A 15,557-nucleotide genomic window follows, 5' to 3' on the forward strand; every position below is an offset into this window, starting at 1 on the left:
TCTGTGCAGGTCCACATTTTGGTATAGCCCCAATATAACCGTACCTCCCTATATTCGGAATTTCGATGATTTTAGCTAAATTATTCACCGATTTTTCGCGAAGTTTCGCATTTCAGTATTGTAATGGCTTATGACCCAATATAACGGCTACGTTCGGTGTTTTTAAGATTTTAGCAGAATTTTATGTTTTTGAAAATTTTTGGATTTTATGTTTTTGAAAATTTCCAAATTCGTTCAAAATGTTGGAAGATATTCAATGTTCGGACAGCCGAACTTAAAGCTTTTGTACTTGTTTAAGTTATTTTTTTTTATTTTTTTCTTCATAGATCTTTAAAATATAACATGCAAATCATTTCTGATGTGGATTTTTGTAACGATAGCCCTCTTCATCGAAATAGGTGTGGGCAGGTATAGGTTCAGCTGATTTTGCTACATTCTCAGAACTTGAAGTGATCAGAGGATCCGTGTTGCTAGCATCAGCAATGGAATCAGGTATTGTGTTGGAATTCTTATTAGATTCGTCAGGAGTTGAATAGGTTACAGAGGGTGGAGTGGGCACGTCTTCATGAAAAGCAGTATCAATGTTGGTAGCAGAACTTCCATGGTGTAGCGTTGATGTGGCACTTGCAGTGGTGGTAGTGCTGGCCTCCGGATTTGTATTCGTGAAAGATGTTGAACTGGCCCCAGCTGGTACTTGAAGAGGATTATTATTGCTGACACCAATAAAACCTGAATGATTTGGATATTGATTACTTTCAGTAGGGTAGACAGGCAACGGTTGCGATCCGGCATTAATAATATTAGGCACTCTGAAAATATTTCCATTCAAACCTGGTCCACTGTAAACAGGTTGAGAAGGCAAAGGATGATAATTATTTGTAGCAGATGATAATGGCGATAAGGCATAATTTGGAGCTGGAATGAGAGGCGCGACAAAGCCTCCTGGGTTATAGACGGAATTTGGTAAAGAATATTGTGAACCAGGGGCAAAATATTGAAGACCGGGTGGTGCATATTGTGCATTGGTGTTAGAGGCAGCAAACTGCAAACCGTTTTGTATAAATTGAGGACTAGCAGCTGGGGCATATTGGGGATTTGTCGATGTGGCTGCCGGAGCATATTGCAAACCAGGAGCTACAAATACTGAAATAGGATTGGATGCTGTAATTCCATAATTGGGGATAGATGCACCGTAATTATAACCACCAGTTCCAGCATAGGTGACACCAGCACTATTTGTATACGCAACATTCGCTACTGGCTAAATGACATACTGTCCTGCTGGCGTAAAACCCCTACCGACAGTTCCATAATTATTAGATACTACTGGATATTCATTGGGTATTCGATCGCCATTTGCAACAAATGCCAGCGAAATGAAGAAAACTAAATTAAATGTCTGCAATAGAAAGGAAATAAATCAAAAAACTTCCTAATAAGAGGACCGACAAACCTCAATACTAACCATTGCCTGATAAACGCGTCTATATTCTGCTAGTTTTAATATTTAAATGACTACCATGACTTTCTAATAGTTGAAACAACTTTTCATACCATAAACATTAAGAACAACTGTTATCAGCGCAAATAAACATTTCTGGATTCTGGCATTGATTCAATGCTTGGTGGAGGCAATTAAATATAGTTCAACTAGAGCTATCAAGTATTTATTGCTAACACAACAAAAGGGGATCATTTCTCTTATTTCCAAAAATATTTATCTCGTTCTCTCATCTCTACTCTTATTTAACATTAACATTTATACAGTGTTCTAACTCCGCATTCACGCACCTCATGGCGATAATGTGTTCCGACCGAATAATCTGGTGATTTTTTTAAAGATGGGAAAACCTAAAACCTACACCACATAGTGGTAAGGGTATTATGTCTTTGTGCATCTGTTTGTAATATGGAGAAGGAAGCGTGGTCTATTTACTTTCAAGAATCTTCATAGAATCACTTTCTGAGTGGATATATGCATGTCAGCCAGGCTGCCACTCCGTCCGTCCATGTATTCTTGTGAACAAAATCCAGGTCGCATTAATTATCCGAATGAGATGAAAATTTTCAAACAATATTTTTTTGTACCAAGGACGTACCCTATTGAAACTGGAGATAAAAGGATCAGATTTATATACAGCTCCCATAAGTCTTCAACCGACTTCGGGTTAATTGTGCATATCCAAGTAAGTAAATTAGATTTGGTGAAAGCGGTTCAAATATAGGGTGAGATTAACAAATCGCAAACAACTTCAGACTGCTATAATTTCTACGCCACTCATCCGACAGCTGTTAAAATTATTCCAGTGACATTTGGTGAGAATTTTCCAGAAAATAAATTATTCGTGATGGAATTCAAGCGCGAGAGTGCGATTTCTTTATATTTGCCTGGAAAACCACAAGTGGATATCGTTAGAGCACTCCAGCATTTAAATGTGAATAAATCTTTTGTGTCTCGTACCATCGCTCGTTACCGTGATACTGATAGCGTTACCCGACGTCAAGGAGATGGACGGAAGAAAACAGCAACATCAGCAGAAATATTTCGAAAAATAAAAAAAGTAATAAAAAAAATTCCATTCGGCAAATATTGAAAAATGAGCTCTGGGAAAAGCCATTGAAATTTCATAAAGTACAAGAACTTACACCGCAACAGAAAGAAACTAGACTCAAAAGAGCTAAGAGCTAAGCTGCTTCGCTTGGCCGAAAGTGGTGAACTGCCGAATTTGGTTTTGTCCGATGAAAAAACATTCGTTGTCCAGCGGTTTGTGAACAAACAAAATGATCGTGTTTTCATGCCAAAGAGGTCAGCTGAAAATGTGCACCTTTGGTTGGCCACCAGAACTCAAGCGCCAGCCATGGTGATGGTGTAGGACGCCATAACAACCAATGGTAGCTCTCCGCTCGTATTTATCGACCGTAGCATCAGAATAAATGCCGAACATTATTGCGAAAATATTGTGGAGGTTGTATTAAAGCCTTTGGCGCGCAAACATTTTGCCGCAGACCTTGGACATTCCAACAGGACTCAGCACGCGCCACCCAAGAATGGTTACAAAATGAGGTTCCTCGCTTCATTTCCAGCACACAATCGCCACCAAAAACTCCGGATACTAATCCGTTGAACTATTGAGTCCGGAGTATTTTGGAAAGCAAGGTTGGCACAAAAAAATACCAAAGCGTCGATCACATCAAGCAAGCGCTTCGCCGGGAATGGGTCGAAATGGGTCATTCAGGGAGGCATGTGATGGTTTCATTGGCCGATGAAGGCCATTATTCGTGTCAAAGGTGATCTATTCGAACAAATCTAAAATTATTCTAAAATTTGATGCTATTTTCGACATTTTTTGCTTTTATTCAATACAATTTAGAAAAAAATGTGAAAATTATGGCGTTTGACTTTTTTGCAGTTTTTTTATCTCGCTCTGTATATATATTCTTGATCAGCATAAAATTCTGTGTCGACTTAGCTATGTCCGTCTGTCTGTGAAAATCACTCTAGCTTCGAACGAAATAAAGTAAGTTGATAACATTTTACTCAGATGTGTGTTAGGACCATTGGTATTGAAAATGGGCTATATAGGTCCACGTTTTGGTTTAGGTCTAGATCTATGTTTTACATCTCCACCCCCATATAAATGTACCTACAGATGTTCGGTATTATGACGATTTTAGCGACATTATTACTGGAATTGTTTCAAATTTTGTATATACAGTCTATGACAGAAAATGTCATATGTAGGTACGGAGCTTCGGATAACCTCCATAAAACAATACCTCCCTATATTCAGAATTTTGACATTTTTGCAAAATTATTCACCGGAATTTATTCAAGTTTCATATTTGAATATTGTATTGGCCTATGACGAAAATTACCTTTGCATATCCATGTTTTAGTATAGACCCCAAAACTACGGTAACTCGCTATACTCTTTATAAGATTTTAACAAAATTATTAACGGATTTATTTTTGGTTTTGAAAATTTCCAAATTCGTTCCCAATGATGCAGGGTACTCAAAGCAAAGACATAGAAGTGTAAAGATAGGACAAGACAGAGTCAAAATTGGTAACCCTGTGAAAATACCTCTGTTTTTACGATATTATAACAACATCGTTATCAATGTTAACTGATTTAAATCGCTAAGGCAATGTGCAAATTTTCGGAAAGGTCCATGGAATAGAATTTTGAAATCAAAATTTTTGATTTTTCAAATGTTTTTTTGTTATCCGTTCATGTAATTGTGGTTTTTATATTAACATGTCTCTGCCATGAGCTGTTACTCTATGTATTGTAGACACAAACCATTTGCTCAAAATGCATTTTGTCTAGTCTTTACCATTTTAGGTCTTTGCTCAAAGTTACTTATTTTAATTTATGAATTCCTGTCGTTTATCTAAGTTTATTGTGCGGCGTTTTTAACCTTATTTAAAAAAGGACTAAAACGATCGCTTTGTTTACTCGGTTAAGGCACTATTAGTAATATTGCCGAAGCAAGGTATTAAGTGTATAACTCATGTTTGTATGATTTTTTTAATAACAATTGCGTGGTATGTTCCAAATTTCATCCTATTTAGGATTTTTGGTGCACAATAAAATACTAATCGGACGAAGATGTATGTGGGAGCTATATCTAATTTTTGACCGATTATGTCCAATTTCCATAGGGTTCGTCCTTGGGTCAAATAACTGATTTGTGCAGAATTTTATCTTGACCGAGCAATAGATGTGACCTATAGTTTGTTTACAAATATACAAGGACAAATGGACAAAAAAAAATGCACAAAGACATAATACCCTGACCATAGTGTGGTGTAGCGTATAAAAAAACATAAAAATGCCAATTTTATGCCTTTTCAGTACTCCACCTAAAATCTTCTGAGCAAAGTTTATTTTTTAAATACTTGAATGTCAAAAATCCTGATTTTGGCACTTCAATTGTTGACCGAAAGAACATTAAAGGAACAGAGTTATGGTTACAAAATATTCTACAAAAATATGGCTTATTCGATTTCACTGAAGGCATGCTATCTCAGAAATGAGATTCAATAACACTGAACAGTGTGTAAACTATAATCTCATGCATTACATAAAAAATTAAAAAAAAAAATATTAAAAAACCACTATCCGAAGATTCGGGAATATCGCTGACTATTTCACTGAATGTTTATTTTGATATCAAATGAAAAAAAAAATAAATAAATGCAACATTTTATTTTGGACTTTAGAAGTTAAACTAGTTTAAAATTCTTTTAAATATCAATTTGTTTTCGATGCTAGACATCCAAATAATGCGCATCGAACTAAATATACAGGCACAACAAGAATATTTGAATTGCTGAATGTATTATGACACAGTCTATTTTTACGACCTTGGATGGCCAATATTTAGAATACATTATGCAAAGACAAATTTTTTACCTCAAATGTGGGAAAATATTTTCGTATTCCCGATATTGGCATAATACTTCTTAGATTAATACTCCGGAAGAAGAGTTTTGAATTTGAGTAGAACTCCAATATACGAACAGCTGCAATTTCAGCAGCTTTGTAAGGCAATTTCCACCTTAGAAGAGATACTTGCATGTACCTTGCAAAAAATGAATTTTAAATAAAAATCATGGACTTTTTGCAATTCCTATGTCAGACACAAAATCAGAGTGACCACGAGAATCATTGTTGGTTTTAAGGAACTAATACCAGCTGTTGGATGGGCTTCTTGTGCCACAAAAGAAACTGGAGCATATTCCTCGAACGCCACACTTGGAACTGGATAATACCAATGATGATGAACGTGGTAGGTGACGGGAGGAGGTAGCAGCTGTACATCATAGTTGAAATCATTGTGGGGTGGTGGACCTTCGGCATAGGGCGGCAAGTAATCATTGGTAATGCGGGGTATTTCTTTTGCATTAACAGCCATCATTAAGTTTAAGCAAACCCATAGAAACCTCTGCAATTTGAAACAGGAAAAATTTAAATAAAAACATTTAACAAATTACTGAACTACAAACCATGACACATGTGCCCCGTTTTCAATTCTCAACTCGTTCTGAATCAACTGAAATTTGCCTCCCCTCGAATGCATGTTTTTATAATTTTTAGAAAATACGGAAGTGTTATGGAATTCAAAAAAAACAGCAGCTGCAGTAGACATAAAATATGCATGAATTTTTGTGAAATAGTTTCAAACCGGTACGCATAGCTACAAAATGAAAAAAAAACTAAATTAAAATCACATGTGTTAGATTTTTTTTTATCAAACATAATATGGATGAAGTTCAATATTTGAAATCGATTCAAATTTTTTAAATTGCAGATCATTATATTTCTGTTGTGATTTAAAACTCACAACAACCAGTAATGACTAGGCACTACCAAATCTTAATTTGTTTTAAAATTCAAACTTTCGATTTCAATCATTTTATAGATAGGAATATTCTGTTCTCTCTTGTGGGTGTTGAATGTGTGTTTTTTTGTCGATAAATCATCACTTTCTTTGTTTTCTATTTTTACAAAATATAATATTAATATTCATAGCATTATTATGATTTGAGACAGAATTGGCATTTTACTAAGCAGATGGGGATTTTTCAACTATATGAGATATTTCACGTGCGTTAGCATTTCGTCATTTATTTCATAAAATGATATTTATCGTATCATAGTTTGTGTTTGTTACAGCAAAAATGCCGTCTTCACAAGGACAACCTTTATATTTTGATGTCAGTATTGGATCTTTTCAGACAGTGCTTGATTTTATTGTTTTATGTAATTGTATGTCGCTTTAGGAAATAGTTTTCATTATTTCGTTTTGGCACAAGAACCAAAACCTTCTGAAATTGGCGGAAATCCGATACGCTTTCCAGTACCTAAAATTTGCTCAATAGATATGAAGGCTATATAGAAATCACACTGTAGGAGAAGATCTCAAGCTCCGGGAATTTTAAACTGCAAATTTCATTGAAATCGAAAGGATGATGCAATTAAAATTTTCCACATATCGTAAGTCGGATTGTACTGTCGGCGACTACACCGAAATGTACGACAACTAGTTTTCCCAGAAGACAACCCTATAATAGAAATGCCAAATGAGGTTAAACGTACAAAATATTGGGAGGTATCATATTGGACCAATACTTTGCGTAGTCTGATCTGACAAAGGGCTATGTATAGCTAATATACCCTCAATGATTCAAGAGGATACAAATATTCAATTATAGCCTGCAGTATTACCCTCCACCACTTAGAATGAATTTGGCAATTTTCAAAAAAAAAAAAAAAAAATAAATAAATAAATAAATAAAATAAAATAAAAAATCGTTAACAATTCTATTACAATCTTAAATGTGTAGCCATTATATTAGGGTCTATACGACGACGTCGACATGCATAGGCAACTTTTGTCACAAGCCATTACAATATTTGAATGCGAAACTTGAAAAAAAAAGAATCGGTGAATAATGTAACTAAAATCATCAAAATACCGAATATCGGGAGGTACTATTATATGGGGGCCATTTCAAAACGAGGACCTGCACTAATAATTTTATGTCATAGGCTGCTGTATCCATTACGAACATCAAACTTGAAACAATTCCGGTGAATAATGTCGCTAAAATCATCAAAGTATCGAATTTCGGGAGGTGCCGCTATATGGGGGCTGCAAGAAGGCGTGAACCTGTACAGACGATTTTCTGTCTTAGGCTGTAATATCCATTACGAATTTCAAATATCAAATTTGAAACAATTCCGGTGAATAATGTTGCTAAAATCACCAAAATATCGAACCATTATACCAAAACGTGAACCTACATGACCCATTTTCGACAACAAAATTCCTGCAGACATAATATACATTGGGGTAAAATTTTGTCAACCTACTTCATATCGTTCGGAAGCTAGAGTGATTTCCACAGACGGATAGATGGACAGGTGGACGGACATCGCTAAATCGACATAGAATTTTATGCTGATTAAGAATATATATTTGTGGGGTGTAAAATGTATATTTCGAGGTGTTACAAACGGAATGACAAAGTTAATATACCCTCCATACTATGGTGAAGGTTATAAAAAGGTAAATAATAATATTAAAATGGACCATAACTTTTTTGTGAAAAATACAAAAATTTATATTTGGACGCGTAAATTTTTTATACTGCGGAAATCTACATTTTTCAAATATAATACATTCCATTCGTTTTACGGAGGGAGTAAATATAGGACAATTCACACAAATTTTGTATGGCATGAAATATAAAATATAAAAAAAACCTGCAGACCTCATACACATCTGAGTAAAATCTTATCAACCTACTTCATTTTGTTTACGTGCTAGAGATATTTCCACATACCGACATAGTATTATGATGATCAACAATATATATACTATATAGGGTCTAAAATTTATATTTCGAGGTGTTACAAACGGAATCACAAACATAATAAACCCTCCATATTACAGTGGAGGGTGTAAAAAGCAACCTAGCATGAAGGGAGGAAAATTTGTTTATTTCTCTTTCAAGATGAACTTAATGATCTAAAATTTGTAATAAAGAAGAGAGCCAGTGAGAAATTATCACAAAACTCACCGCTTACTAGTAATGACATCTAAATATCATTTGCATTACCAGTATCCTAAAAGTAATGATTATTACAAAGTCTGCAATACCAGTTACAGCACTTCGGACTACAAGATCTAAGGTCGTTTGTTCAAATCTCAGAGCCAGCAAACAAACAAAATATTAATAAGGAAATACGCCGTTCGTGCCATGTGACATGTTGTGTCGGACGGGCGGGTTAGGAAAGGAAGTTGAAATTTGACTAAAATGTATTATTATAAGCTATATAGCGGGATAGCGCTGCAGTGTCTTGACTAAAAAACTCATTGTGGATAACAGATTGCGAGAGAAGTGTATTAATATATGGGTGGCATATCCAATTCTGAATCGATTTTGCCTAAATTTGACGGAGACATTTTAATCTTTTATGACAAATAACATTGCTATATAGTGCATGATATCACTTCGAGGATGATTATATTAAAAAATATATATATCCGAGCCGAGTTCCAAAAAATGGAAACGTACGTCCCGAAATTTACTCCATTTGGGCTGATATTATTCATCATTTGCACAATAAACCTGAAATCGGGTAAAGGATATTTAAGAACTATATCCAAATCTTAGCCAATCTCGATAAAATTTGACAATGGTATTTCCGTGCTCTATAAGATATCTGATAACAAATATCATTGTTGTCGAATGGATATTGTGAATGTGAGGGACTTAAGCACCATATCGGATGAAACATATAAATGGGAACTATAGCTATATATGAACCGATTTTCACCAAATTTGATGTACCTTCTTCTAGACTGAATTCGGTTGGATATGCCAAAATGCAGGTCACTTGGATTTGTATTGGCCATTTGGTGCACTATTAACTCGAAATCCGATAAAGATATATAAGGGAGCTATATCTAAATCTGAACCGATCTTGACAAAATTTGACAGAGGTAGCGTCGAGCTCTATAAGATATCTGTTAACAAAAAATCTGTTGTAGAATGAAAATTGGAATTGTAAGGGACTCAACACAATATCGGATGAAACATATAAATAAGAACCGGTTTTCATCAAATTTGATGTACCTTCTTTTAGACTGAATTCGGTTGGATATGCCAAAATTCAGGTTAGTTCGACTTATATTGGCCATTTGGTGCACTATTGATTTGAAATCGGTTCTGGGAGCTATATCCAACTCTGAACCGATCTTTACAAAGGTAGTTTGACAGAGGTAGTTTCGAGCAGTATCTGATGCCCGGTACTAAATATCATTCTTTTAGAGTGTATATTACGCATGTGAGAGACTTAAAACCCCAAATCGGATGATTTGATTTACTTGCTTCTAGACTGAGTTCGGTGGGATGTTCCAAAATACAGATCATTTGGACTTATATTAGCCATTTGGTGCACAATTAACCCGAAATCGGTTTAAGATATATGGGAGCTATATCTGAATCTGAGTTCGTCCTTGGGCCAAACAAATACTGTTTGCAAAATTTCATCTCAATCGGATAATAAACGCGACCTGCATTTTGTTCACAAGAATGTATAACTAAAAATATTCACCTTTTTTGACATATTTTTACGCGATTTTCTTAGATTTTATATGTGCCGAACAAGAATTTCGAGGTGTTACATAATTTCGGACTCAATTTAATTTATTATGCCCCTAGCACATGGTGTTGTAGGGTATACAAATAAACACTTTGTCCATAACCTTTTTCCAGGAATGCCGAACTCTTTCCATTGCAAATAGCATTTGTATTTTCCGAAAAAAAGAAAAAGATATTTGTATCTTCACAACCACATTTTCCAAAATTATGGTCTAATTTTTGGTTTATATTTTCAACCGAATTCCATAGTGTTTGTCCAGGAAAATTAAATTCTAAACCACCATACGGCATATGAAAGCTGCTCTTTAATCTGCTGATTGGTTGAAGTAGTAATTTTGTTAAGGATTCGGGGAGATGGCCCAACACTTACAAAACATTGCATGCCACTGATCAATTAAATGTTTTTGAACGCGTTAATAGAATTAGTTAAAATTCCGATTTTGATTTTATACATTTTTTAACTCCGAAAAATTCTGTTCTTTGCAATAACTTTAATATAAGCACTACTTATCACTGTATGGATATTGTGAGTAATTCGAGTGAAATAAGCCTACTAATCCGCCTTAAATACAATGATTTGTATATTATCTTCTTTTCTTCTTAACTGCTAATTACATATAAGACCAGATCTTCTTGAAATAGAACCAAAAAAAAAAAAAAAAAAACATTCCTCGTGGACCATATATATATTATATTTTATTTGGAAGTGCTTGCATAATTATGAATATGTAGCAATACGGGATGAATATCATGTAGATGCATTTTTTTTCTAGAGAAATTGGGGTTTAATCACCCTGTTAGCTAATGCAGTGACGATGTGGAAATACTTGATTGGTTATTGTTAATTAAAAAACAAGTAAGCAAAGGCTACAGTCGAGCGGGGCCGACCGTTGAATACCCTACAACACTATAATAAACGATACATTTTATATAGGCGAGATACTCGAAAGAATTCCACAAGATATTGTGACAAATTATAAAAGAAAACCATCAGGTTTCGTTCTCTAATTTTCGAATAATAGCAACTTAAACTAATTTAAATGGTCTTCCTAGATCTGGAACCAATATTTCCCAAAGACCTATAATTTCTTAGAAGTGTATTTGTGAATTCTCGAAAAAGTCTCTGGAATGGACATTTTCGTATTTTGTCTACCAAAGTTGGCAAACTATTTCACACATTGAATATTTTTGGATGGCCATCCAAAACTGCTTGGCTTTTGCAATGTCTGGTAACCCCCTTTCAAATGTGCGTGAGGATCGGGCGATAATTACGACCTGCCGACAATTTTGCAGTTTTTTGGTCCATTTCAACCCCTAAATATATGGCGATCATCTCCAAAAAGAGTAGGCTTCTACTCTGACCCTCATCTTATCCCCATGCAAAATTTCGTAAGGATCGGGCCATAAATACGATCTGTATATGATATCCTGATATCCTAAATACTTAGTTTTGTTAGCTGTAGAAATATTACCAAATGTTTAATTCAAAATGAAAATATGCCAAAAATATGACAAAATTGAAAAAATATGAGAAAATTTTACAAAATCAATATTTTCATCTTTAGAGAGATATTTTTATGCGATTTTTTTAGACGTTTTTTCTTTCCTGCCAAGAGGCCATTCTGAATTAATGAGAACTGTCGAAATCAGTTCAGCCGTTCTCGACATATAAGAGATCTTTCAAGCATATCTTCTTTGATAGACATATATATCGCTCATATTTTGCTATATATCCGATTTGTTGGATGTTAACATCAATGTAAAGGTCAGAAGTAACCTTCTCATGGCTTTGTGATTTCGCCGGGATTTAAAATATTCGCGGCTTAATGAAAAAATTTGAATTTTTTCAACAAAAAAGATATGGTCTATTTTACCCGCTAAATATTATCCGATGACCACCCAAATTGGTAGGCTTCTTCCTCGTCCTAAACTCTAGCTACATGCTAAATTCCACGTCGATTGGTCTATAATTGCGACCTCTATAGCTACTGCAAAATCCGACATTTTTTCAGTATTTGGTCCATTTCAACCCCTAAACATTTGGCGATCATCTCAAAAAGGAATAGGGTTCTATTCTGGCCCGACCCCGACCCCCATTCCAAATTTCGTGAAGATCGGGCCATAATTGCGACCTGTAGAGTGATTACAAATTAACATGGACAGACGGACAGACGGACAGACGGACAGACGGACGGACGGACATACATAGCTAGATCGACTCAGCTCGGCGAGCTAGGATGATCCATATATACTTTCCTATGTGGGAAACCAATATTTCGTGGTGTTACATAATTTTTGGCCCAATCAAACTTATAATACCCCCAACACATAGTGTTGTAGGGTATAAAAATAAAAAAATAGCAATAAACATACAAATTATTGCTGATAATGAGACCGGACACAAGTGCCCTACATTAGTCCAGTAACAAATAAAATATGAAAGAATGAATTCGTTTTTTCTTATGGATTAACTCATATCTAAGGCTTTTTCAAGTTAAGTTCAATGAAAATGGAATATAATGGCCGGTCTCAGAACAAAGCACCAAATTAGGAGGGCATAATTTGCAGCCCATCCCAAAAGAAGAAAATGAAACAATCGTAGTTTAGATGATGACGGACAAAATTTGGATAATACACCAAAAACGACAAACTTAACATCGTCTAGAGAACTGGTCTGTGGTACCCACACAAGTTCCCGAAATGAAAGCAACTAGATTATATCAGAGAACTAATGTGCGTACCAATTAAAGAAACAAACGAAACAAGAATTTTGTCTCTCATTTCAGATGTTCAGATGCAGCAATCAGTGCGGTGAAAGGGAGCAGGAAGCTTTAAATTAAAATTATTCTCCATAGAAGCTGGACTATCAATTTTTATGTTTTGACGTTTTTTTTTTTTGGCTTGGTTTGGTCTGTGATTGTTTCGAAAAGACATCTTTTTAGTATTCAAATGAAAGAAAAAAAAAAAACAGTTATCACCACCCTCTTCTCAAGCGATTTCATATAAATAGATACTTTGGTCAATAGAAAGCTGTTACTATATTTTGCCCAACAAAACAAGCTAGTAGGATAGAAATAGTAGCTGCTCCAAGATGGTAAGCAACGGGAAAAACAAAATAAAGATTGCAAGGAAGGAAAAATGAAATATTTTTTTTTGCTTATCACTCAGAAATTCTTAATTGTGGCGGTCGCTTTGATTGCTGCAGCGACTGTGGCATCAGGCCAACAAGGTTACAGTTATCCAAAACCAGCCGCTTCATCACCAGTTCCAGTAAAGGAAAAGGGTTACAATTATCCTAAACCGGCAAAGCCATTCCCGGCACCAACTACCAAACCAAGTTACAAAGAACCTAAGCCTGCAGCCTCTTCACCGGTTCCAGCTAAGGAAAAGGGCTATAATTATCCCAAACCTGAAAAGCCTTTCCCAGCTCCAACTACGAAACCAAGTTACAATCCCAAGCCAGCTGCTTCATCTCCAGTTCCTGCTAAAGAAAAAGGCTATAATTATCCCAAACCAGAAAAGCAATTACCAGCTCCAACCACAAAACCAAGTTACAAGGAACCCAAACCAGCAGCCTCTTCACCAGTTCCAGCAAAGGAAAAGGGCTATAACTATCCCAAACCAGAGAAGCCGTTCCCAGCTCCAACCACCAAGCCAAGTTACAAGGAACCAAAACCAGCAGCCTCCTCACCAGTTCCAGCAAAGGAAAAGGGCTATAACTATCCCAAACCTGAAAAGCCTTTCCCAGCTACAACTAAGAAACCAAGTTACAATCCCAAGCCAGCTGCTTCATCTCCAGTTCCTGCTAAAGAGAAAGGCTATAATTATCCCAAACCAGAGAAGCAATTACCAGCTCCAACCACAAAACCAAGTTACAAGGAACCCAAACCAGCAGCCTCTTCACCAGTCCCGGCCAAAGAAAAAGGATACAATTATCCCAAACCAGAAAAACCTTTCCCAGCTCCTACTAAAAAACCAAGCTTAAAAGAACCCAAGCCAGCTGCCTCTTCGCCTGTTCCGGCAAAAGAAAAAGGATACAATTATCCCAAACCAGAAAAACCTTCCCCAGCTCCCACTAAAAAACCAAGCTTGAAAGAACCTAAGCCAGCTGCCTCTTCACCAGTCCCGGCAAAAGAAAAAGGATACAATTATCCTAAACCAGAAAAACCTTTCCCAGCTCCTACTAAAAAGCCAAGCTTAAAAGAACCTAAGGCAGCTGCCTCTTCACCGGTTCCGGCAAAAGAAAAAGGATACAATTATCCTAAACCAGAGAAACCTTCCCCAGCACCAACTAAGAAACCAAGCTACAATCCTAAACCAGCTGCTTCCTCACCAGTTCCAGCCAAAGAAAAAGGCTATAGCTATCCCAAGCCAGAAAAACAATTCCCCGACTCAAAGCCCTCAGCTTCCTCCCCGGTACCCGCTAAAGCTGGTTACAGTTATCCAAAGCCTTCTGTAGTTTTTAGATACTAAATATTCTGCAAAGAATACCTTTAGTAAGACTTTAAATTCCTCAAGCATTTTCAATGCAATTAAGGTAATTTATTTCGAATCTCTTGGAAATATTTTTAGTTGAAGTGTTGATATTATGTTAAGTTATTTTTAGTGATTTCGAAAAATACAATGAAAGAAAAAAAAATTCAAATATGTATTTATCTATTTTAATTTATTGGCAATAAATAACGAATTCATTATTCCAAATGAAATGCTTTTTAAAGAATAATTTGGAAATTCTACTTGAATCGCCAGATTCAAAAGCAGTAGCTGGGATTTTTTTTAATGAATGCAAAAAAACACTTTAAAACGTGTTTTCATTTAATTGCAAAGGTGAAAAACTTAAATCTGCAACTTTCAATCCACTTCAAAATTAGACAGGTGTTTTAAAATGCATCAAACCAGACCGCATCGTCCGTAATGGCGCAATGTTGATGATTTTAGCACAGGAACTGCGTTATAGTATTGTCCTGAATATTGGGATTTAACTCAATATTCTGGAAAAAAATCTTATGATATATTTTTAATATTGCTTATTTTCCTTTTCGCAAAATATACATTAGGTTTTTCGTGGGATGGGAACATTTGGGATCGGAATGCTCCTTTTGACTTGACACCTTGTTAAGCACTCATATATAGACAGCCATATAGGTCCTCTGGTCTTCACGAGGATACGGGTTTACAAGGATATTCAAGGCTAGGGCTGCAGGAGTCCTCAGAAAGTACTATACCTACAAAGAAGAAGAAGATATCCAAGGTTACAACTGCTCTAATTAGGAAAGATACACACGCTACGACGGCAAGAAATCCTAATAAGTACTTAAGCTATGATCGAAAACAAAAGACAAAGCTACGGTTGAGACCTTGGTAGGTACTCAAGCAA

General features: G+C 35.6%; 1 protein-coding gene across 1 annotated transcript; it reads left to right on the top strand.

The window, feature by feature from the left end:
- The first annotated feature begins 13,121 nt into the window (after positions 1 to 13,121).
- On the top strand, positions 13,122 to 14,799 carry LOC131807168 (uncharacterized). The gene is made up of 2 exons (XM_059132184.1): positions 13,122 to 13,274; positions 13,349 to 14,799. The coding sequence occupies exons 1-2, from the start codon at positions 13,272 to 13,274 to the stop codon at positions 14,651 to 14,653; spliced, it is 1,308 nt and encodes a 435-aa protein (XP_058988167.1). The 5' UTR covers positions 13,122 to 13,271; the 3' UTR covers positions 14,654 to 14,799.
- The last annotated feature ends 758 nt before the right edge of the window (positions 14,800 to 15,557 follow it).

This window comes from Musca domestica, unplaced genomic scaffold (genome assembly GCF_030504385.1).
Source record: "Musca domestica strain aabys unplaced genomic scaffold, Musca_domestica.polishedcontigs.V.1.1 114, whole genome shotgun sequence".
In the NCBI taxonomy this organism is placed as follows: Eukaryota; Metazoa; Arthropoda; class Insecta; order Diptera; family Muscidae; genus Musca; species Musca domestica.